A 25,873-nucleotide genomic window follows, 5' to 3' on the forward strand; every position below is an offset into this window, starting at 1 on the left:
CAAAGTTGGTAACAGGCCAATAGAAAAAGAAATAATAAATTTAAACATGAAGATAGAAATTAACATTTAACAACCGTTAAGGGCAAAAGAAATTTAAATTTTCTATGATACAGGTTAGCAAATAATGTATTTAAGAGAACTCAACTCCCTGCTAAATTTGAAGGCAAGCAACACACTTTCTACAAGACTTATACACTATCGTTGATGAAAATTTATGGATAAAAGTGCACTTGACTTTAGATAAAAATGCAACTTACAATATGTTATCAGAAAATCAATGGTTTAAAATTGTGATAAAATGATAAAAAAAATCTAAATCTAATTAAAGTCAATACTCGGTTTCTAATTAATACATATTATTTCACTTAATCCTCTTAAGTATATTTTCGTCACTTCTACAGTGCATTCCCTCACTTTAGAGTGGTCAAATCCAGCTGAGTGGAGCTCATAATTAGAGACCCCACGACATTGTGATTTTAAATAAATTTTAGTTAATAGATGATAATGTGTTTAAAAGCGTGCATTGCAAGCATTTCTCTACTGATTTCCTTATCAACAAAATTCCCAAAAAAAATGCATCAAGCACGATGTAGATCCACTCTTTCAAAACTAATTAACCGTTATATTAAAACAACTTTACATTATTATCACAATATTTAAGCTAAACTCAGAACAATTTTCCTAAGAAAACTTGCAAACACTCAGTTCATTGGAAATTTGGAATAACCTGATGTTTCTCTTACTAAAAACACTCGCTTCAGAAATTATTTGGTTCATTCCAATCTCAATCAAACAAATTTTGAAAGCTTGTATGGGTTAGTTTATTAAAAAGAAAGAAAACCACAAATGGCTTTTAGTGCTTCATCTATTGTTGCTTTTGCCCATCTAAACACACTTTTTTACGGATAAGATGTTCTTTCTTTTGCCCATGTAATACATATTAACTAAATCTAAAGATGATATGTTCCTTGCTCTATGAAATCATTATTAAATAAATTATAAAGCGTTAATCTACAAAGCAAGGGCTATATTCTGGATAGTAACAGAGCTAGCTCCTCATCAGACACGTTAACTTCAGCATATGATCCCAAAGATGCAGCAAGTCTTGCAGCTAACTGATGTTTACACTGGAACACACACAATGCACATTGTATATTTGAGAATTAGAATAATATTAATCTTTATAGTCAACTGAAGATGATGAAACATGTATATGGCCGTACACAAAGTTGTTCTCCTCTGTTGACGACATCATAGAAGAAAGAATGACAAGCACAAAAATTCTCTGCAAAACAGAGATATTGGTCTTTTCTTCGGGATTCTCCTGTAACCTAAACAAGGGAATAAAGAATGCATGATCCATATCAAATAAATGAATGGTTCTTTAGATTCACAAAAGTCAAAACATTTTTTACTTGACATGAAATAATTGACAGTATCCATTCTCTATCTTTTACTTTTATCTTTTTTCATATACATGTATCTCAAAAATATCCTCAAAGAATCAAAGAGGACAACAATGTTGTGCCACTTTAGTTGTACAACAACCGCTTTCCCATTAAGTCTCAATATTGTCAAGCAAACACTAAAAGTTTTTACATATATTTAAAATAGGGACATATATATATATATATATATATATATATATATATATATATATATATTGTTTTGTCAACTTATAGCTTATACAATCCTTTCAACTCTATTTTTTCACATCTCAAATGCTACAACCACCTTACATCTTTTTACATTTCCATCTTCCCTTATACATTACTCATTAGATTTATCCCTTTTATTCTTCCTATCTCTTTCTTTCCTACTGGCATGTGGGGTGAGAAAATACTCATTTTTTAAATCATGTATCTGAATTTTAAGTAAAATTTGACCCATTCAAGGCAATAGAAGAGAGGTGGGAAGGTTAAACCTGAAAGATAAACCTTCCACTGGGATGAGCAGATATCTTGTTGACACCTCTTTGGTCAACAATTCTAGTGGCTCCCTCGAAGTTCTTGCCAAACAAGAAATGCAAACTGGTTTCATGTTGCATAAAGACCAAAACACAACTTCAATAGAAACACAATGCGGGGCAATAATGATTTCAAAAGAACATAAAGGAATGGGAAGCAATTGACTAACGTCCAAAGTTGATCATCATTCACTGCAACATGAAAATAAGATGGTCTTGGGTCACAAATCAATACTTCAAAGTAAGGTTTTAAAAAACCATCCAACCCCATAATTTCAGATATACAGCCACAATTGATGAGCACCCAAGTGTCTGGGTATCCGCGTTTAAAAACTAGTAATTACGAGAAGAGAACTAAGTGCTTAAAAATTCCACAAGCATCTCATACTTGTCAATACAAGACTTAGACATCTCATAATACCCAATTCCCCATCAGAGTGTCACCCTTGAGAGTTGAGGTTCCGATAAGTTTCATTATAAAACATTTTACCAAGTGACACTTCCTTCAATTTCCTTGTTGGTAGAAACCCTCTCTTTATGGATAGCCCTTTCCAAAACAGTGACAACCAAACCTATGATAAACACTCATATTAGGGGAAAGCCCCATAACAAGTGACAGGATTGTGACTGTAATTGTGGCTGCATTAACAGCATTTCTAGGATTGCTACGAAACCACTACCCCAACCACAACCACAATTGCAACCACAAGGGCAAGGTTTATTGAGTTTCACTGCATATTGAGATATCATTATACACAATTTTCGGTAATATCAAGGATTGGTAAGCTGCAGCCACAATTAAAAACCTTGATTGAAAGTATATAAAGTAATAAAGTTACTCACCTTTGTGTGTAGACTCAATTTCCTTCCATATTGTCTCTGCTACCAAGCAGCTTGCACTCATTCTGTTACTAACAATTGGTTACTGAGAATATACCAATCTGTGATTTTGAGTAATCAATCAACATACAACAATAAAACAAAATGGTATTAATTTGATTATTACAAGAATTATTAATGAACAGAAGAAAAGAAGAAACCTTACCTTAGTAATGAAACAAAAACCCAACCAAACTAAACCAAACCCTTTCTCTTCCTTACTCCATCCCCATTCAATCAAATAATGCCACACTTCCATTGCAATCCACACACATATGTACATATAGAGAGAGTAATAAAGAGAAAGAGAGGAAGGAGCGAAGGGCGACGGCGAAAAGGCCGTGTACCTGCTGGCGCCGGAGGAGGACGTCATGTTTCGGTGAGTGAATTGGCCGCGCGCCTCACATAACCACCACGCTTGACGACGGAGAGTAGTTGGTGAGAGAGAAGAAAAGGGTCTGCTGAGTTTTAAAAAGTCAAATATATATAATATGCATATATGTAAGAATAATAATTATGATATTAATAATTTATTCTAAATATGTTAATGATTTTCATTTAAAGTTTTAATTATTATATTTATTAAAATATATTAAGAACGTTGGAAATTTATATACAATTTTTTTATTGTATGTATTATTTTAGAAGAGGAAGAATTCGAGGAGAAAGAGATGCTTTGAGAGTGTGTGAGAGAAGAGATGAAGGTTTTACATAAAATATCATTATATTTAGTTTTATCATATGTAAAAAATGTTATTTTTAAATCATTTATATTTTTTTAGCATTCTTTTTTTAATATTTATAACTAAAATATACTTGGTTTAAATAATTCCATCATTTTGGCATTCACTTTGTCGCACAAGCGATGATCACTTTATTCTACATTCACAAAATGAAACTTGAATGGTTAAATATTCTAGAGTGTGAAGCTTCAATGACAAAAATGTACAATTAAGCCAAAATTATCTTATTTATGAAATAATAACTACATTGCTTAGTTAATGTACTTAGAAATAATTTAATCATCTTAATTTTTAAATTGACATATGATAGGTGGGTTAGAATTGTCATGTTAAATTAAATGTCCTGGGACTATAGTTATATTTTACACGTCATCTTTCATTAAAAAAGTTCAAATTCTTAATTATCTCAATTAAAACTTTCGTTATAATTAATGATAAAAACTAAAAATAAAGAATACTAAGGAAATGTCGGGAATTTGAAAGCAAAAAATAAAAAAATTGTGAAGACAAATAAGACAAGATAATACTTTTTAGTAATTCATAACATATTTAAACCATTTAAAAGTTTTGGTAAAACATGTTAAAAAGTCTAATATTTTTGTACCAGCGAATTTTATTCTTATATTAAAAACGAGAATGTAATTCAGTTTTTAATATTTTTTTATTTTAAAAAAATAAAAGACTAAATCTATAATTTTAAAAAGTTTAACGATAAATTTTATTAATATAAAAGTACAAAGAGCTTGTCTACAACTTATCTCATACTAAAAATGATATCACATATATTTGAATCCTGGACTATTCAACACAAGGCCTTACCACTTAACCAATATTAGGAAGACTTTGATCACATTTGACTGAAAGCATAGATATTAAACTATATTTTAAAAATTATATATTTTCCAATACTTCAGGATAATCAGAAATATGTTGTTTGATCTAAGTTTTATAAGCACATTTCTCAGCATGTGCATGTCAATTGATTGTCCTTTGTCCTAGTGAATGCTCTGTAACACTTCTTGCACTGTCATTTCCATGCATGGGAATATTACAGAATTGATATGACAAAACTCAACGAAATGAATCTATGGATATTCTCTGACAAATTGAACACATGCTCAATGGAAGGTTGTTGGTGAAATTGATATGAAGTAATGGTTTAATTTGGATGGAAATCTGCAGCTAAATTACTTCAACACCTTGCATCCATGCTCTTCTTTCTTGTAAACTATTGATTAATTAAAGCAAGAATGGCAGTGACACCAAAATCACAGAATCAACTTCAGTGTCACACTAAGTCTGTAATGAAAAAAACTGTTACGTCCCAAAACAAGTGATTTAACATCTGCATGACAACAAAACACAGATAAAGGTACAATGGAGGTAACAGCTCAAAATAAGATATGCATAGCTGCCACACTGATATTCAGCAAAATATTCTGAGACGTTCCATCATTCAATGTGACTAAAAAGAGAAAGAGAGAATAAAACTGTGTGTATGTATGTGTATAAGTCTGCCCCTTTCAATTTGAAATGTGATCAGTTTAACAACAATTCCGAGGTATATAACCCAAACATAAAAGGGTCAAAAAAAGTTGCCCACTTTTACTAGTCCATTCTACAAAAAGTACCACACCATGCGTACCTGGGATTGATTTTAACTTTAATGGAAGTGGTTCAACATTGATATTATTTGCCCCAGTAGAATTAGATCTTCTGGATGTTTAAGTGATCAAGATTCCTTCTGTATATGTTCATTCACTGGTTCTAATTATTGTTCAACAATGATCCTCTGGTATCTGCAAGTTCATGCAACCCAAGCACCACCGGAGTACATAAAAAGATAGGTACCAAAGATTCAAAACATTACAAGAAAAGGCAGGAAGCAAAAAAACATACCAGATGATGCTCCACTTGATTCAGGAAGTAATAAAACACCTTTTTCAGCCTTTTGGATAAGATCAAGTGGTATTCAGGGAGAGAGTCAAGTTAGAAGAGTTTAAAACTATGAAAACAATCTGGTCTTACATACGTGCATAGATATATGTAATGCAATCGCAGAAAAAATACTTTTATAAGTCACAAAACAAAGGAAAAGTAAAATCAACGGGGAACCGTGTATAAATTGCTTAAATGACAATGATTTTGTTTTATATGTAATTTCAGCCTCAGGGAATTACACTGTACAAGTCAATACATGACAATCTTAACAAAATAATTTGATATACCAAATATACCTTCGGCAGCCATGACTTGCACAGAGCATTCCAACTCTAGTTCATGCACATCATGGCTTTGGCCAATAGCTATACCGAAATGTTTTGCTTTTATCTACAAGTTGAACCAACCAATAGTTATAATTTACCTTTTGCAAACCTGTGCTATCCATCATCCTGACCAGTAACTGTTATGGACTTCGGCATGGTCATGTGTGTTACGTGATGGGCACATCAGTTATCCTGTATCATCAGTGTTCACATCAAACTAGGGGCATGTTCAGTTGAGTTTCTTCATTCACACTTCTAGAAGAAGAGAATAAGAAATAAAATGTAAAGTAAATTTCTCCGTAAGTTAAAAACACTCTATACACAAGTTAAATATTTAATTTGGGATAAGTTAAATGAAGTTGTTTCTACAAATTGGCTTACCCTTAAGCTAGTTTTAGCTAATGGAGAAGTTTTTTGTCTTATTTTTTTTCTGCTAAAGATATTTATGGAGAAATTTATCCAATCAGATCCTAGATAGAAAATTATGGTCCAAAGCTGGTCAACTTCATATACTGACCCTTTTCCAAAGCTGGCAGTCACTGGAAATTTGCATGTATTGAATGCCAACATCTCCAATCTGTGCTTTAAATCAAGAAAACACCCACCACTGCATACAACAAGAATAAGACAACCAATTCATAAAGGTATAATACTACATATCACATAAAACTAACTCAAAATCACCAACATAAGAAAACCAGCCCTGCCACTGTTATGCATATCTACATTTCTGCATTGGCCGATAAATGAAACTTATCTCACGGAATTGCTAAATTGCAAAAGCCAGTAACAAACTTGAATGGCTTCCATTTATAAATTACTTTTGCGTATGTACTGTAACTAATTAACTGTAAAAGTGTGCAACTAACCAGAGAGTATTGAAAAAAACCTAGAGATAAAGGAGTTTGGGAATGTTTCAACCATGAAGGAAAATGCAAAAAGGGAATGAAATATCCATTGATAATATCATATAGAGGCAGACAAACCAAAGAAATCCTTTTTTTCCTTTACCGATTTGAAACTTCTAGTACAGTATAAACATATACTAATCTATCTATTTGTTACATGGTTTGGATTACATTTCTGCTATAAGCTATACTAAATGTTATATGGATGAGATTGGGTTTTGAAACCAAGTCAAGTTCAATTCAACTTCCTACCCCTCATAAAGAGAAACGAAAAAGGAAACTGGGGTTGGAAGGGACCGAGTAACTAAAACAGCTCAAACTCTTCACAATCTTCTATATCCTCTAAATCATTTGCATTCTCCTTATTTGCAGCCATAGATGGAGCACTTGTTCCAAAATCCCGAAACTTGGGGAGCTCTGGTGGTGCCGCACACCGTATTAGAGCCCAATTGAGACCTTCAAAAAACGGGTGCTGCTTTATTTCAGCAGCACCTTTTACAGAACCTAATCGATTTTCAGGATCCTTTATCAACAACCCTTTGATCAAATCTCTGGCATGAAAACTGACTATTGGAGCACCAGGGAACTTTAGGCATTGTGACACAACATTGGCTAATGTGTCCTCATTTGATTGGCCCTTGAATGGAGTCTTACCATATAAAAGCTCAAACAAAAGAATACCAAAAGTCCACCAGTCTACTGCACTCCCATGACCCTCACCCTTGATGATCTCCGGAGCAAGATATTCATAGGTTCCAACAAAGGAGTTAGACCGTGCACTGGTAGGCTCCACTACAAGCTGTGGCAGTGGACCAACATGAGAAGCTATGTCAGACTTCATCTTTCGGGATTTTGCTCCAGCAGATAATAGAATGGGAGTAAAGCACGAAACTTGCCAATCTGGCTGGAGACAGAAAGGGTCTATGCAGCTAGCTTCAGAACAGGTCTTCTTCGTGGCATCTGTGTCAGGTGAAGATGACTTGACTAACATTGGATTGACAGAACATCTGAGTGACAAATCAAAATCTGTCAGCATAATATGACCATCTTCTCGCACTAGGATATTTTCCGGCTTTAGGTCTCGGTACACAACTCCCAGCATATGCAAATACTCCAGGGCAAGAAGAACCTCAGCAACATAAAACCTGCAAATGTGATGCCATGACTATATTGAAGAACGGATGAAAAATTTGTCAACTTGCCATGCATTGAAACACAGGAATCTGTTTCTGGTAAAGTGAAAATGAGACAATACACATTTACACTTAATCTGCGTCTTATTGAGTTGCAGCCTAAACAAAACATATTTTGGTACATCAATCAAGTTAATTTTAAACACTTCTCTTTGATTCAGTTCTCTTGGGGAATTCTATAGTTGTCAACTAAACCACCCAACCAATTTGTGCGCACATGCATCTGTTCTCTTTAAATTTCATTCATCAAGGTTACCTCACTTCCATTTTCCAAAAATTTAAACTAGATTTTCTAGTTCAGTGCATAGCATCAAACATAAAATGCTAGCCGGACTAAGAAATAAATGCTGCAATGAACAAATTACCATAAAGGTCTACTGGACTCGAACATAAAAATTACCTTGGGTTAACAAAATATGAACTTGCTCTACCCAGACACTGATTGAATTTAAAAACAATAATATACAAATCCAGGCACGATTGAATTTCAAAATATATTTTCTAGTCACGAAGGAATGGAAAAGTTCACAACTCCTACCTAGTTGCTTGTTCCGAGAAACTCTTGTATGACTGCCTCTGTCGCAGCACATGCAGATCTCCTCCTGGACAATACTCCATAACCAAGCAAGAGAGCTTATCTGTTGCAATATGGGAGTACAGTGTAGGAAGAAATGGATGATCTAGCATCTGAAGGATCTCTCTCTCAGTTTGGGCCCTGAACATCTTCTTCCGACTTGACAAAAATTCATTGTCCATCACTTTGAGTGCAAAAAGGCAGCTTGTACCAATTAATTCCGCAAGGTAAACAGTTCCAATGTCCCCACTACCAAGCCTCTTTAGCAGCTTAAAGTGCTTCAAATTTAAATTACCATGTTGCTGCTGAACAACTCGGATAGCTTCCCATCTCATATGTTTTGACATGTGAGGTCTGTGGCCACCACGGCTGGAACCACTTAGACTGCTTTCCTCACTGATGCTTGTGCTACTACTATACTCTCCAATGCTACTTTTTGAACTTTGAGAGAACTCACCCTTTTCCTTTGATCTTGATTTCTCATCAACTTTGGTCACCAGAAACTTAGTTCTCTTGTTGCAGTTCAAGCTGAAACCAGATTTGCTTGAATCCGTACCAACACTAATTGAGTTAACTTCAATGCTATGATTTGAACAGCTTGGAGACAATTTCTCATTTTCTTTCACTCCGTGCTTCAAATCAGAATTTCCAACCTCCTTGTCCAAATTACTTGTACATGGAGTGGAGCAACTTGAGGAAGAACTAAAATCCTGCTTTACCTTTTTCTTAAGGAAATTCAAGTTATTGAATATTGGCTTTGACAAACATGTACTACTGCTTGTAGATTTATCCCCTCCATTGCCAGCGCTAGAGCTAGGTGGACAAGATGCAGGAAGTAAATTTGCTTCCTGCCCCTTACCTGGCATTGAAGAAATAAGAGAAGCTTTGCTTAAGGAAGCAGGATCCCTTAGAACCTCTGGCACCACTTCACTAGCAGAGGCAACTGGTGACAAATTTGCAAGTATTGGTGTTCCAATGTCCATGACTGGTTTGTAACCCTCAACCTCTAAAGGCAGAGGAACAATCTGATCTTGGGATGAAAATCCAATCATCATTTCTTTTGGTTTTGTAGCATCAACCAAAGGACTAGTACAATGATCAATTGAACTTGATGTAGTTACACTGGGCAATTTATTACAAGGTGCAGTAGATATCTCTGGCACTAGAGAAATTTCTACCAAGTTCCCTTTCCCCTCATCTACCACCGCTGTGTACAACCTTTTGATGGTGCCAGCCTCTGATGCTCTAGATGAACTGCATGGCTTAGACAATCTTTTCAAAGCAGCCATTTCTGAGGCCTGAGAGATGCACAACCCTCTAAGTGCCTGCTTCAAACTTACAGGCTCTGAGATGCCAATTCCTGATGCCTGAGATGAAGTGACTTTTATTGGCCTTTTAAGAGCATTCTTTTGTAAACGTGATGAACTGTGACTTCTTGATGAACTTTTAATATCAATAGCCTGGAAAAGCTGATTAATATCATTCTCAATCGAATACCTTTTTCCTGATTTGTGACCATAACTACTCTCAGGTTTGTCAACCATTTTAATCTCAGATATTATTTCTTCCCTTGATTCCACTATCTCACATGTACTACCACAGGTATCCATATTTGATAGATGACAAGTTGACAGATAAAAATAGGAGAACTCAGCTTTAGCCCAATTTCAAAGATAAGTCACAGATGATGGCACAGAAGTACAAAACCGCAAAGGGCACCTCCAAATTTCTCTTCAGTCATAACTCTCGGCATCCAAACCTGAAATTTTAACATTGATATTGCAGATAGGTCAAGACAATAACAACGGAACAAATGAAGAGATTTACACTAAGGCCATTATTTATCTATGAATTCCATCACAAGTTTGGGAAACAATGTATTTAGCTACAAAGGCAGGGAAAGATAATAGACACATGCATAATTCATTTGAACACCAAATTGTCAGAAAAACAGAAGTGGATTTTCACCCCACATTTCACTCTCCTAAGCCATCCTTGCAATTTGAAAGTCCAATACATTTTTATTACTGAACTTTAAAAGGAGACAATTAATTTCTTCCTCCACTCCCATCTTGGGCCACCATAAGCATTTACATCCATAATGGAGGAGAGCAAGCATGGAGCACCTTTTTGTTCAGATTTTGTGTTTGAATATGTGAATGTGGAAGTGCTATACTTTTCTTGATTTTATAAGAACGGTAAACACGTTAGAATTGATATCAAGGGAAAAAGGAAAGATCAAGACTCGCAACCCAGTACATGGAATTAGTACCACAATTAGAGCTAGAAAAATCCTTGGATTCAAAGCCAGGTGGACAAGAAGGAAGCTCAATCAAAGAGAGAATTCAAAAACAAAAATAAAAGTATAATCCATGAAACAAATAAATACATTTACCAATTATACTCCCCGTGGATCAAAATTAAAAGAGGAGCTAAAACACTAAAACAGAAGTTAAAGCATTACAAAAAAAAACACAATCAAATTGAAAAACCATCATTCATGGGAAGAAAAAGAGTCTACTGCAAAATCAAGCAAACATAGTCCAACCAACCAGAAAACCAAAACAAAATCTGGAACAAAAAAACCATGCCAACATGAATTAACGAAACAAACAACAAAAAAGTGAAAAACATCACCTGAAACAGCTCCAAAATCCCAAAAAAAGCGGTATGAAGGGAATTGTAAGACCCAAAAGCGTAATACATGAAAAGCAACCGAAAGAGAAAGAGCATGCCAATGGTATGGCTAGGGTTTGAAGTTTGAAGTTGAAAGAGAGAGAGAAGGAAGGAAAAGGCAAAAGGGTGAATATGGTGAAAGAGGAAAGAGAAAACAGAAAAGGTTGAAAGGGTAATCACGAGAAGGGTGAGAGGGCAGAAAGAGCAGTGTGACAGTGGCAACAATTGCTGTTCCTATTGCTATTAACTACACCTCCTACCACCTACTGCTACTACTCCCTCCCTTTTCTCTGCAATCTAATGCTGCAAAAACAAAAAAACAAAAAAAAAAAAACATTTACTATGATTTATGTTATGTTGTGTGTGTGGTGTACACAACAACAACACATGGTGTTGTGTTGCAGAGACAAATACATTATACACACGACGGTGAATGAGAGCATTCCAAACGCGTAATGTTTATTCTCTGTTTATGTATATCTGCTATTTTCATTCTCCCAGATTATTGTAGGAAAAAAAACATACGTGTTTTCGTGTTAATTACATTTTTTAGATTAACATAATTATATTTTTTGCCATAATAAATTAGTTCTTAACATCATAGTTAAATAATTCATAAAACTTAACAACAATAAATAATTGATGTATTATTGATACATTTAATGACTAATATGTGTACGATTTTAGAAACAAGTTAAATTTAAGGATAATTAGTTCATTAAATAAGTGTTATTATATTTTATTTTTAGTATAATAAAAAAGTTATAGTTTTATTACAATTTTAATTATTTGAGTGGTCTTATTTGAATTATATAATTCTATAAATAATACAATTAAGTGTGTATTTAGTTTTTAGCAATAGTCAATTTATTAAAAAATATTATTAATTTTTTATTTTATAAAACAAAAAGTAAAAGATAATAAATATCTTTTGATGATTAATTATATATTAATGTTATTTTTTTATAATAATTATTACATGCTCAGAAACGTGTTTGGTTGGTTACTTTAATTAAGAAATTATAATAAGTAAGATTATGATTTTTTATCATACTAAAAATAAATTATAATATAACGATATTTGTTATAGTGAATATACTATTATAGAAGCTACATGAATTGTAAAATAATTGACCAAGTATTATTTTATAAAATAATTATCAGTTATTTTATACTGTATTCATAATTTTGTAAAAAAGTATTACAGAAGCTATATGATTGCTATCACAATAATCAATCATGCATCATTATCAATTGATAGTGTAGTTTAATGACATAAGTATAACAATATTATACTTCTAAGATTTTTGTATTATTATTTTTTTTCTATATTTTTTACATGCGCGATTGGTGTCAAAAACAATAAATAAATTATACTTCTAAGATTTTTGTAATAATTTTTTGCTATATTTCTTAGATGCGATAGTGTTAAACTACACTTTTTAGACTAACAATTTTTATTTTTATTTTTACAATTGTGTTATTGGTGTAAAACTAGGCTTAGTGATGATTAATTTCTCTTTAAAATATTGACTAACTTATTTTAACAATATTTCTTTCTAATTACGAGGATAAATCTCAATCCATAAAAAGAAACTCATTAATACTTAATTTAGGATAAGTGACTAATTTGGTTATCAAATGTGTTCTTAGTGATAATTTAGTATTAAAAAGATTAACAAATTTAATTTAATTCTTCTATAGATAATTGTGTAGAGTTTTAAAAAACATATATTTTGAAGAAAATTTGGCAGTATATTAGTTAAATTTATTGTAATAATTTGAGTGAAAAATGAATTCTACGGATATTTATGGACATAGTGTAGAAGTTGTAGGGCATAAAGGTTGGGATTGTTGTTTGAATGGGACCCATGAATTAATGTTAGGGCACCACTGTTTAATATTTTTTCCTAAATTTGTGAAGTGTAATCATAGCATAAATGCTTCATCTTTTTCCACTGACAAACAAACAAATCATAAAATAATTAGGTCAAATCTTGTCTCTGATTTTTGGATTGGATTTGGGCTAGTAAGTTAGATGTTTTGCTTATTTAACTAAGAATAAACTATTAAATGTGTTTAGTAGGACGTGTAACATTTTAATTAATAGTATAAATTATTAAGTGAAATACGTAATTAATAAAGTAAGGATAGATAATTTAGAAACTCGAGAATATTGTTACAATTATTTCAAACATTTTTTAAAAAAAAAACTAAGAAAATTTTAAATAAAACATAAAGTGAGTTTTTTAAAAGAGTTCTTTATATCTACATTACATAACTGCACTATCAGTTCTTTATAGAGGTAGCTCGACTCCGATTTTCTCATTTGTTCATATTATAAAGATGATCATTAAAAAAAATACAAGCAAAAGAAATGATAAACTAATGTACAAATAATTTATCATAGAATCATTAAACAAATAAGATTGATAAACCAAGCTAATAATACAGTCTTAGAACACTAGTTATGTGAAAAAAGACTCCTTTAACTTAAGTATCTAAATAAAATTCATTAATGTTAGACCACAAGGAAGTTTTAGCACTTGTGATGGATACTCTCCACCCACAAGATTAATCTCATGCAGTCATTAGGACTTCAAAAAGTTCTCTTGATCATGACCTCCTACTGCTCTCAACCCCAGCTCATTCTCCTCTGTGTGAGTTTGAATGACTAGTAGAGTATCAAGATAACTTCCTATATGAGTTCCTACTTTAATGCACAACTTAAAGAATATGATTCATAGGATTTTTTCCTTGAAAAGTTCATTCATCTTCACAAACCATGGCTCAATAGATTTCAGACATTCATAACATCAATAAAAAAATATCTACACAAAGATATACCTCAAATAACCCATTAAGAAGTTTAGAAAATAAATTGAAAGTCACTCAGATACTATCCAACGCCACTTACTATGCTCAACACTACTCAAACAAAGAGGTCCCTCGAATAGCGTTCAACTTCAACTAAGTGGTGCCCAGCAAGAGGACCCTTAGAACTCCCAGATTTTAATTTATTTTCTAACGTCTAACGATCCTTATTGACGACCAGCTTCACCAAGTTAGTGAGCTCTCTGACTTTGGTGTCACCCAACGAGAAGAACCCTTACCAACAAGAGTCAACTTAGAGGAGCCATTGTCTTAGTGGCGCATAAAGCTATTAGTGGTGCCCATCACCATCTGAGTTCACATAAACACCCATTTTTAAGCTTTGGATTGTGTAATTTAGCACTTTTAAGTAAATTTTTACTTACTGACATCATAATACTTTCAAATTTCAAATCTCTAACTTAGGTAGTGCCATTTTACCCAATTCAAAGACTTCACACAAACATTTTAAATCAAGTAAAAACATAGTTTTCACAATTAGTTACACATATCACATCATACTGCATTACATTCAATAAAGACAACAAACTAAATGCATAACCGGCCAAGTCATGCCAAGTACTCAAATTTCACGTATCAAATCACCAAATTCCAATTCGCAAATTGATCAAATTATTGGCAATATACAAGCAATATAATTAGTTTCCTTCACCTTAGAAAAATAGTGCAAAACCATAAGAAAATCACAACACATTTAACTCTACATGATGTTTTATCTACATATAAAAACATCACAAAAATGATTCAGACATATCATTATGATCACTGATCGAACAAAGACTGGTATAGATGATTAAAAAAACACATGCAAGCATAATACACTCACACGCGCAACCAAGATAAGTTGGACCTAAAGAATGACAAAAAATCAACTTACTCAATTTAAGAAATGGATGGATTGATCTTGAAAAACTCGTCGTCAAGAGTAAACTTATGGTCTCGGTAAGTGAGAAATCTCTAAAAAAATTATTTCTAAAAAGATAACATTTTTAAAATAACGAAATTTGTTTATGAAATTTATATTTATATCTAAACATTTTATTATTAAAATAATCGAGTTTCATTATTAATTTTAAAACATAATTTTATAAATTTTTACATAAAGCTTTTATATCATTGTTTTTGTGATTTATAACTTTTAATTTAATGTATTCAAATAAATTGTACTTTAGAATATGAAACAATAATTTTTTTTTATAAATAACAATAATAATAATAATAATAATTATTATTATTATTATTGGTGTATTAGTATAAATATTAAATAAATATAAAACACATATTTGTATTTGCATGTTTTAGTTTAAATAATATAATTTAAAAACTAAAATTAAATGTATTTATTAGTTTTTTCAATTAGAAAATTACATAATTATGCGGGGAGAGTAATTACACCGTTGATTTAAGTGTTGGGATGGTTTTGTAAATTTTTTGACTAAAGATTAATTTGATCAAGTAGGAAAGTCCTACTCGAACAGAGTGATAGAAGACATTACCACTATAAAAAAAAAAAGAGATACAAATAAAAATAAAATAGATATATATATATATTGAATAGTGTAATTCGATTATGTAACAACATGTACATTTATTAGATGAGAGTAAATTTTGTAAGGAAAACAATACTTTGAGAACTCATGGGGACAATTTTTTTGAGAATGTGACGTGTCTAATAGTTATTGGTCCACTTGTATTGTTTTTATAATTTAAAAATGCTGACGTGGAGGGGTATTTTGTGAGATGTATGTGTGTGTGATTTATTAATTGGCCAAAGGGTTGGTGGACCAAGTGTCTCCTAGGATCTGCTCACAATACTTTTCTGATAACTTTGGACAATTCAGAGGAACAAATTTGCATGGTTTGTTTGAATATAGGGAGCAATTGCATCACTTTCTTTTTCTCCTTTCTTTTTCTTACCTCTTACAAACTTTACTTTCTCAACAAATATTCTTTCTTATATATATAAATCCAAATTTAGAAAAGAAAAAAAAAACATAACCATTTGTCAACCTTACTCTATAATGTTTATACTAAAAAAAATGAATTGTATTATACGAGTGTAGAATGAAGTTTTAACGCCAATTTCATTTATAAGAAACCGAAACATATCAAAACACGATAGTATTTTTATAATTTTAGTGAACTTAGTTTAAAATTGAGATAAAAAGTCTACTCTTTTTTATTTTGTTTGTATATATTTTAATTCGTAAATCATTAAATATGAATAAAAATAACCGCTGTACTTTTTGACTTTAGTAGTAGTAATATATCCTAAGCAAATGATGTATTTGGAGATGTTATAATTCACACTTCTTTTTGGTATAGTTTATTGATATCTTATGGTATTGATTTGAGTCGTATTTAATGTTGTTTTTTTTATATCAAATGCATTAAATTATGAGCGATTTCACGTGGAATTGACACTCTAGGGAAGATTAATTAGTTAGCCCAAGAAATAAAGTTCATTAATGGAAAAAGGAGTAATGCATGTGATGTAAAGGTAACGACACACGAGAATTTAGTAAAACCTTGGTCCTTGTTTGCCACCTGTTGCATTTTTGTGAAGAAAGATTAATGAACTTGAAACCATATAGAGCCAAAGCAAGAAAAAAAAGAACCCCTTTTATATGCTTTTACTTGAATATGTAATAATGATACATTGCTAGTAAATAAGACCAACCAAGCAGAAAGAAAGTTATAGCTAACTCGAATAAAGAAAATTAACCATACCAATAATACAAAAGAACTTCTTTTTTCTTTCTTTATGAAGAAGAAGAAAAGATAAAGATGGAAGAAAGGAAGACTTAACAAAGAAAGTTATGAACATGCTTGTAGTGCTCATCATCTCATATGGAAATGGATGAGGTGGTCTTAATTATACTTTCATGATCTACAATTGATCTTCATTTGAGGCAATGATTAGCTTTTTTAAGATAATATACTTTTTTGATTAATTATTCTACAAGGAAATATTTTATTGTATTTTTATTATAGTATCAAATAATAAAATATTTTATATGCAATACATTTTAAAATATTCATAACATGAAGGACTTTATGAGAAAATTTTAAGTTCAATTCAAACCTAGATCAGTCACACAATCAAGCCAAAAGATCCAAACTTTTAAGATATATCTTGGCTCAAAATTTCATCATATAGCCAAAACCTAACTTCATGATTTTGTCTTAACTCCATAAAATGTGGGGATGAGGGCTAGAACCCTAGTTTGGTTAACCAATAGGAGATACATTCTCATCATAAGTGGTGGCAATTTATAACTTAGTTTACACAAGTTGATACCCAATTGAGGTATGAAATTTAACATTACAGAATAATATGTGATGTGCATTATATGCATAAATGGTGGCTACATGATTGAGTGAGGTAAAGCATCTTGTAAACAAGACATGGAAACTATAAGATTTATCTGTGTGTGAATTATGATGGAAATTACTAAGAGCTACCTTCCATGTGACAGATATATGGAATTTGGAAGTCTCAGTTTTCATTACTCATTTGGAGGGGACCAAGTTCATGTCTCACTCTTGTCTTCTCTTTCATTTCAGCACTCCTCACTCCAACAACTACTCCAACAAGACCAGACAAAGTGCCAACCTATTAGCACCTCATTCAAGCACAAAATAAAACCTAATTGAAATTTCTTTTTCAACTGTTTACAACATGCATCATGATGGTGTTTACTTTGCATGGTCAACAATTTAGTCTGCTAATTATAACAAGCAACTGTGTCACAAGGTTTTTTAGCACTTGTTCAAGTGAAGAATGTGAATATATGTATATACTGGTGCAGTTTCTATAGATTAACTTGAGCCAAAAAAAACATTACCTACTGTGTATCCAAAAACCCTGTGCACAGTAATAATAAAATTTGACAGAAAAAACTGAAAATTTGTTTTTGTTCCTATTTTTATTTAAAGTTGATGTTGACAAAGGTGTTGTTTTTCTACACAAAGCTCTTCTTCATGCAGGTAAATGAACAGTGCAGTTTTTGTTCAAATTCTTCAAAATCTATCATCACTGATGTGAGACTGATATGATGGTCTCCTTGAAATGAAAAGTTCTTTTTCTTATTATGATGAAATTTGTCGGAAAGACATAATATACTTGTGAATTTACTTACACAGAACATGTAAAATTCACACTCCAAATCTCAGTCCTTAATTTTTTTTCAGTCAGCACAGTTATTTTTAATGAAAACAGTTTTGTTTAAGTTTTTTTACAAAAATATTTAATATAGTTACTATACGAATTCAGAGTTTCTTTCCCTTTTGTACCATAAAAAAATAAACTTTTAACAGAGGTTTACATTACATATAAGATATTATATTAATTAATGTGCCTTTTGGTGTAAAATAAATGTACCTTCTGGTACAAGTGTGTAATGTTCATAACAGCAATATAGCTTTTGTTAAAAAAAATGTTATCTATAAAGAAATTTTAAATTTTGACATTTTCCCATCAACAAATAGCATATTTTTCAATGAAACATTCTATATTGATTTTTAAAGTTAATCCATTTGAAAAACAAAAAAAGATTAGAAATACTTAAGTAAAAGATAAGGGAAGATAGCTTTATGGATGCAACTTTTAACACCAACATCATAAGTAGGGGTAAGTTTGAAACTTTACATTAATACAAATGTGTCTTGAGCTGTTGACATTAATATTATTCAAGATGCTACCAAAGAATTGAAGTACATACGAATCCTATATATTGTAATTGAAATATGTTCTAAAAGTAAATCCTTTCATTCCTCTGAAGCCTTCCATATGAAGTTAACAAAGCAAAGTTTCATTTTGAGATAAAAATATTTATTATCTTAATTAATCAATATAATGTATAAATAATGTATCAACTAAACAAATGGTTTTATAATATTATTATAACAAGAACACCTAATGTGTGTTCTCTGAGAAAAAAAAAGAGATTTAGTAGTTTGCTAAGACAATGGTAAAAGAAGTTTAACCTATTCTTAACCCAACATAAGTTAAAAAATGACTCCATAAATCACTTTGAGTTTGTGAAGATAAAAAGAACTGTTGGAAAAGATGAAAGAAAGATAGTTACTCTCAAGAAGGAATGAAGCAAATTGTTTCCCCATGAAAGGCTTCAATACAGTGAAGAAGATTCTTAAAAGTTGATATGCATAAATGTGAAACCAATGCATGTTTCACTATTTTGGCTGTAATGTTGATCAAGTTAGATAATAAATTTACCCAAATCCAATCCAAGGTATGAATCTATACGTGTGTGTGTGAAGTTTTTACTTTATATAAACTGATAACAAATATTTTTTAAAATAAACATAGATCTTGATCTTAATATCTTCATTTTAGCCAGATCAATAGTAGAGTTATTGTGCATAAATAATTTCACCAACATTGGATACCTAACTTATTGAATGTGACAAGGAAATAGTACAACCAATACAGTAAGCACAGCTCCAGCCATCAAACCAATTTCTGTAATTTGACTTCATCTTTTTAGCGAACAAGTCAACAGAATAAATTTTCTAAAGACGTTTCATCCAATTCATTAAAAACATTAAAGAATATTTCAAAGATTATAAAACATATAAAATATAATCAAATATGGACATCATATCTAGTACTAGAATTTTTAACGAAAAAAAGCGTACAACATTGTACTCCTAACTCTGTTTCTACAGCATCCATACCATTTTTACTGGTAGTTTTCATTTGAAAAGAATGTGGGGAGTTCTGAGTAAATCTCCCTTTAAAAGAGATTCCAGATTTTGGATTTAAGTTTTATGATACAAAAAAAAGCAATAGAAAGAAGATAAACTAAAACTTTGACATGAAAAGTACATTTAAGCTGGCCAACTCAACGTAGGGTACATGACACCACAATTGAGTTTTTATGAACCAAGTCAATTTATTGATGTCATGATAATGAAAAGATAATACTGATTCTCTGACAGGTCACAGACTCGAAATTTCTGAATCTTTGAATCCTTCTTATGTGACATAAGAAGCCACAAAAAAAACACTAAAAAAAGTATTTTAACTTGTAGTCAAAAAAAGTTCACAAGTAATCGAGACTTCTTCAAAGGCATAACATAACCAACTCTGCTAAGAGAGTGGTTAAACAAAATGGTAAATGTAAAATGTTCAATCCATCTTATAAATTTTCCTTCTATCATTTGCATACATGACAACATTCCCGGTATATATATGGACAATACGAATCAAATCGGTTCAACTTCATGTGTTAAATTTTTATCTATCTATGAGGTCTTCCTAGAATTAATGGCAACTTTATTGATTTATTTTTACATGGAAACGTTTTACAACAGAGAAGTAAAAGGTGAGAAAAACCATGTAAACATAAAAGAAAATAAAGAAACATTTCCAGAGCTACAAGTATGGCCTTAAGTTGGTAATGGTAATGGCACAAGCAACAGGTTTGACTTTATCAATAAGTTTTAGCTCTGGGGAAAATAAAACAAATTTCTCAACTACACAAGCAAGTTGATCCACTTCAACTATACAACAAAGGGGCTACAAATATAGTGTGAGTAAAGAAAAAAGGGGAAAAAGTATCATTATTTTGCAAATGACCACTCAAGCAAGCATGAGTGTGCCAGACCAATTCGTCCATTTCTTTATTCCTTTGTTTCATGATGTAGAGATTTGCATCAACTGCAAAAATTCTAAGATTAAACTGAATTTCTAGGCAAACAATTGAATCTCTAGGAAGACAATCGCAACCTCACTTAATGGGAAAAATACTCAAAATACACTTTCTCTTCCATTCCATCCCACTTTTACTGCCTTTTCTTCTCACGTATTCCTTCTTTTTCCATAAAAGCACCCATCACTTTAACTATCGAACCTTGTTTTCTCTTCCTACCTCCCTTTTTTCCACCCGAAGCCATTATGGGGTGGACATTTATCATTGTTTGCTCTTATACACTGCTACAACTTTACATATCCATGCCTGGGTACTAGTGTGAGAATTTTAAATCATACTCCTTTTTCAAGACAAATGTCTTAAATTATTTGCAACTTACAGTTAACTGCTAAGCACATCTCATACCCCTTTAACGGAGGAGCTCCTTGCGTAGTGGATAGATAAACCATTAACAGCTCTTTTTACTCATTTTTTTTTTCAGAAGAGAAATGTTAGCAACACTTCCCAATCCACTGTCAAAGACTCTCTTCACTATTAGGCAAAACTTACATAGAACCCACTAACTGAAGTGGAGCAAGCTATTTTGAATAATTCCTTGTTCGCAACATCAGCTATACATTTCTGTGACATATTTAATGATCTCTAATTCCATATACTTTCTTTAACTACTAATTTACGGCTTGCGGTTCCGAACTCCATTACTTATTTAGACATATATACCTTAAAAGAATATATTTTATGAGCGAGCAACAATATCTAAGCCATAAATGGTGGTCCGAACATATCTAAAACATTTTGGAGACAGAGTTATTCTGCATATAGAACTTGAGATTTCAGAATATTGGTCATCTCTATATTAAAAACCAGTCAAAAAAAATCTATAGAAACAGGCCAATCAAGACCCTTTAAAATCTTCGCAAAATTCATATACAAGTACATATGACTAGAAGCAATGAAACTATACAGTAGAGTCGACAAATTAAATTGCCTACATACAGGTGAAAAGAAGCATGAGCCTGCAAATAGCACTACTGATCTAATCAACATGACCAGTCTGTAACTTCCATCTTTGTGCTCCATCGACATAACCAATTTCTGTTGCCGATCAGATCATACCGGGAAAACATCAAGTTCCATATGATAGTGATTCAAATTCAGTCAAGCAAGAAGTTCAAATTCTATCGTATGCAGGATACACCATGACATATTACTAACCAGATGACAAATAATATTATACACACAGCTGCATCAATAGCTAAAACAATGCGTACTTGGCGCCACCATTTCTTCCGAATATTTTGAGGGGCTGATCTTATTCTCATTGAACCCATGTCCTTTTGCAAAGCAACTGATGAACCTGCACCACCTTGGCGTAAACCTTCCAGATTGCCTGAATCAGCCCTTGCTCCTCTATCTGTAGATTTTCGATGCTCCTCCAACTCAACATCTGTCATGGCAATCACATGATCCTTTACTTTCTTCTTATCCGGCTTGTTAGATTTTCCCAATAATGGGGCTTTTGTTGAACTAGCACCTTCAATTTGTCCATTCAAACTACTTGGTGATGGAGACAGATCCACTTGAAAAGAATTGGAAGTGCCATCTCTCCAATTACTACTACCATGAGAAACACTCTCCAATGAAGTAATCAGACTGCGAATGACAGGAACCAACTTTTCCTGAAAGTGAGTTGAGTTCATGTTTGGCAAAATTCCTCTGGAACCTTTTCTAGCCAGCTTTTTGAATTCATCTCTAACATGCTCCAGAAACCGAAGAACCACCGAGTTACCAAGACCTTTATCAATAATTGCAAAGTAAACATACCCATCTTCCATAAAAAACCCGTAAGTCCTTTTACCTATTGTCTCAAAGTACCACCTGTGGAAAGGAGGAGCACTCTCCAAGCACAAGGCTGCAACCTTCTCAACTTCCAGGTCTCCACCACTATACACATAGAGGACCGTGTTACCCTTAGAAACACAGCAGTAATAAACTTTATTTTGAATCGAATCCATCGTAGAACCAGTAAACAATATTCCTAGTCGTATTGCAACCAAACTCCTTCACAATACAAGGCCAACAAATCAGAAGGTTACACCAATTTTTCTTCTCTTTATTCTGAATCTCAACGCTAACTTGACTTTGCTAAACACCGATATACACTTATAGTATAATCAAACCGAAGTCTTCATGTTTCATCCCGACTGAAGAACCTAGTAGGCAAACAAGATTCAGCAAAGGAAAAACCCAATAAACCCTCGAGGAAAGAGCAAAAGCCAGGAAAAAAAGTGCAAGAAACTGTCCAGCTATACAGTAAAAAACCTGTAGGGAATACCAAAACAAGCCTTGAGAAACTGCTCGGTCACATGAAACAAACACAAATTCCATCATTAAAAGAATAACTGTCGGTAAAGCAATAACATTAAGCAACATGCAAATGAAAAAACAAAACATAACCCATCTTAAATTCTCAGATAACCAAACCCTCAGATCACAAAATCTACTACACCAACAATCCAAAAAAAAAAACAGAGAGAGAGAAACTTTAATCTATTTTTACAGAGACAGATTTAATACCTTAAAGGGTAGCCGCATTCACTCAGAACAACAGCTGAAAAGAGTTAAGGAAAATATATTCAAAAACTTAAACTGAAGCCAAAGATCCACAGCACAAGAAAATGAAAACTTTAAACAATAAAAACAATAACACGACTACCCTTTTCCTTTCCCCGAAAATGGGGTCACAAATCAAGCTGAACTAGAACTAATTCCAATCAGTATAACATTTTTTTCTTTGTCTTGCATAAGTCCGATTCAGTATTTCAGAATTTGAAACTTGTAAAAAATTAGAAACACGGAATGAACATACCTAATGGTGATGCATGTGTGGATGTTGGAGATGAGAGATTGATTCATAAGAGAACTGAGAGAAAGTGAAGAGAGAAGGAAGACGAACAGTGATAGAAAGGGAGAAAGACGAAAATGCCACGGGCAGAAAACCGTGTAATGTGTGAATCTAACATGCAATGTTTTGTGCTCTTTGGTTTTACTTTGAAGCTGCCAATCACTCATATTTATTATTCATTTCATTCAAAACTTTAATAATAATTTAACTTTAACTATTTTATCATTTGTTGTATTCGAATGAATCTGGTCATCATTTTTAATTACTTTCAATTAATGATTCTTTTAATACCCTGTCACAAAACTTGTTCTACATTCAAAAAAGACTCAAATATCTTTTTTCTAAAATGTTAATTTTTATAAAAATCAATTATTTCATTTACTAAAGCTAAAAAAAGTATTAATTTAGCTAATAATACTAAAGTTGTCCTCTAGAAAAAAAAAGACCTTTCTTGTCATTAATAATATTTTCTCTCTTTCAAATATTTGAAAATAAAGACTCAATATGATTAAAAAGAATATTACTGTTTCGGTATAGAGTCGAGTCACCTAAGTCATGCACAATTTCCTTCATACGCCGTCCAGTTCACGTTCTCTCTGTTTTCTTCATTCAGTCAAGCCTTGTTCAATCTCCTGTATCAACCGGAGGTATACCTGCTAAAGGTGCTCCGATGCCAAAGTCAGTGATAGTCTAATCGGTAAGTTAAGCGCTGTAATAAATGCGTAATTAATGAAATTCTCTACTTCTTACTTTTGACTTGTGTTTTGGTTATGAGCATTGGACTGACGAAGTTTTAATCACCGTCCAACCAAGACCCAACGATTTTTAATCAATGTTTTACCTTAATCATGTTCGAAGACATCTATCCCAACTGGTCGGCCTTGTCACTCGTGTCTCGATCGTCTAGGATGTCCGAGCATCCTCAGTTTTAACTTTAGATTTTATAAACGGTATATGAATTAATCATTTGAAAGAAAATAGATTTTAATTTAAAATCATCTTTTTCTATTTCTATTTTATCGTTCAACTACTTTATTTATTATTTCATTAATTGTAGTAATAAATTGTCCTTTTTCTTTATTGTTTCTTCGTTTCTATTTTTGTTTCGGTGGTTTTAATAAAGCGCGTATAGGATATGAAGTGCCATGGTAATGAAATTAGATGGATTCTTTAATAGCATTCCAAAAATAGCAATGCATTCTTTAATAAATTGGGTTAATTACCATTAATACTTTTAATTTAAACCATAAAAAATATAATTAATTTGCTTGACATATTTTTGTCTATTTAATTAATTGATAAAAAAAATACTTAGATTAATATATTTTAGAGTTTAAAAATTATTTTAATTTCACTTATTTTCATTTTTTATCATATTTAGTTTTTATGATCTTGTTTATTACATAATTTTTTTTTCTATGCTTTGGAGTTAATAAATATATAAAAATAACAATAATTCAAAATTGCCCAATATCCCTTACTAACGGCAATACTTTCTTCATACAGTATTATACATTCCTGAAATTTGGAGAAAATAATAAAATAAAGATATATTAGTAAAACTATTGCTTCCTACACCCCATCAAATTTCTCATTCACCCCATCAACTTTTTCTGTAATAGAAAGGGAAGAATTTTTTTCCAAAATAAAAATCCAAAATTGTTTATTATGTTCAGAAAAATAATTTCCAGAAGTAATAGGGTATTGGAAGAAATCTGATGGGGCTGCAGATTAACAATACTTGTACTTGGGATGACCGAAAACGATCGGAAGGCCCAAATAGCTTTGGTGAAAGTGTGGCCCAAGGCCGAAAACTCAAAGTGTACGGGTTATTTCTTATTGCACTTTCCTTTTTTCTTGCACCCCCATAAAATCTATAAACCCCAAATATTTTCGAAGTTTTAATTTCAAAATACATTAATGCATTATGGATTTGTAATCTGGAAAGTATTTTTAACATGAAAAATATATTTTGAAATACATTTATTAATAATTTTAGATGGTACAATCTAAAAAAGTATTTTCATATCTAAAATTACGTTTCCAAATACATACTCTAAGATGTAATATTTTAAATGTATTTTAAATTGTAAAATTCAAAGAATATTTTTAAATTAAAAAATTTAACCCATAATACACATCATATATTTTTTTGAATGTGTTTTAGATTACACAATTCGAAATATTTCTAAA

General features: G+C 31.9%; 3 protein-coding genes across 17 annotated transcripts; all 3 read right to left on the reverse strand.

Annotated features, from left to right (window-relative positions):
* Nucleotides 1–797: 797 nt before the first annotated feature.
* On the reverse strand, nt 798–3,350 carry SSN2 (zinc finger SWIM domain protein). Of its 2 annotated transcripts, none has more exons than XM_047307037.2 (6): nt 3,193–3,350; nt 2,810–2,907; nt 2,137–2,158; nt 1,925–2,030; nt 1,224–1,331; nt 798–1,127 (listed from the first exon to the last, which is right to left on the reverse strand). In XM_047307037.2, the coding sequence occupies exons 2-6, from the start codon at nt 2,868–2,870 to the stop codon at nt 1,026–1,028; spliced, it is 399 nt and encodes a 132-aa protein (XP_047162993.1). In that variant the 5' UTR covers nt 2,871–2,907; nt 3,193–3,350; the 3' UTR covers nt 798–1,025. The 2 variants fall into 2 exon arrangements, with proteins under 2 accessions (XP_047162993.1, XP_087964715.1); XM_088108589.1 differs by having other exon boundaries at nt 2,810–2,871; nt 3,193–3,335.
* A 1,106-nt stretch (nt 3,351–4,456) lies between these two features.
* LOC124832760 (serine/threonine-protein kinase D6PKL1-like) lies at nt 4,457–11,650 on the reverse strand. 9 transcript variants are annotated; one of them, XR_015784739.1, is made up of 7 exons: nt 11,168–11,650; nt 8,495–10,289; nt 7,016–7,908; nt 6,373–6,462; nt 5,954–6,047; nt 5,488–5,536; nt 4,457–5,387 (listed from the first exon to the last, which is right to left on the reverse strand). XR_015784739.1 is itself a non-coding variant. In XM_047307034.2 (3 exons), the coding sequence occupies exons 2-3, from the start codon at nt 10,138–10,140 to the stop codon at nt 7,068–7,070; spliced, it is 2,487 nt and encodes an 828-aa protein (XP_047162990.1). In that variant the 5' UTR covers nt 10,141–10,289; nt 11,168–11,650; the 3' UTR covers nt 6,789–7,067. The 9 variants fall into 9 exon arrangements, 1 of the variants encoding a protein (XP_047162990.1); XR_015784740.1 differs by having other exon boundaries at nt 5,954–6,110; XR_015784742.1 differs by lacking the exon at nt 5,488–5,536.
* A 9,979-nt stretch (nt 11,651–21,629) lies between these two features.
* LOC124832768 (phytolongin Phyl1.1-like) lies at nt 21,630–23,807 on the reverse strand. 6 transcript variants are annotated; one of them, XM_088108480.1, is made up of 4 exons: nt 23,645–23,807; nt 23,353–23,386; nt 23,111–23,129; nt 21,630–22,988 (listed from the first exon to the last, which is right to left on the reverse strand). In XM_088108480.1, the coding sequence occupies exon 4, from the start codon at nt 22,788–22,790 to the stop codon at nt 21,954–21,956; it is 837 nt and encodes a 278-aa protein (XP_087964606.1). In that variant the 5' UTR covers nt 22,791–22,988; nt 23,111–23,129; nt 23,353–23,386; nt 23,645–23,807; the 3' UTR covers nt 21,630–21,953. The 6 variants fall into 6 exon arrangements, with proteins under 6 accessions (XP_087964606.1, XP_047163009.1, XP_047163007.1 ...); XM_047307053.2 differs by having other exon boundaries at nt 23,098–23,129; XM_047307051.2 differs by lacking the exon at nt 23,111–23,129.
* Nucleotides 23,808–25,873: the final 2,066 nt, after the last annotated feature.

This window comes from Vigna umbellata, chromosome 3, assembly GCF_029865625.1.
Source record: "Vigna umbellata cultivar VRB3 chromosome 3, Vumbellata_1.0, whole genome shotgun sequence".
Classification (NCBI taxonomy): domain Eukaryota; kingdom Viridiplantae; phylum Streptophyta; class Magnoliopsida; order Fabales; family Fabaceae; genus Vigna; species Vigna umbellata.

Coding starts and splice junctions, on each gene's coding strand:
- SSN2 (XM_088108589.1), bottom strand. CDS start 3,218: ATGACGTCCTCCTCCGGCGCCAGCAG. Junction 2,159..2,809: donor AATTGAGTCTACACACAAAG/GTGAGTAACTTT, acceptor TTCATGTTGCAG/TGAATGATGATCAACTTTGG. Junction 1,128..1,223: donor ACAGAGGAGAACAACTTTGT/GTACGGCCATAT, acceptor TGTGTGTTCCAG/TGTAAACATCAGTTAGCTGC.
- LOC124832760 (XM_047307034.2), bottom strand. CDS start 10,140: ATGGATACCTGTGGTAGTACATGTGAGATAGTGGAATCAAGGGAAGAA. Junction 7,909..8,494: donor TTCTCGGAACAAGCAACTAG/GTAGGAGTTGTG, acceptor TCACATTTGCAG/GTTTTATGTTGCTGAGGTTC.
- LOC124832768 (XM_088108479.1), bottom strand. CDS start 22,790: ATGGATTCGATTCAAAATAAAGTTTATTACTGCTGTGTTTCTAAGGGT.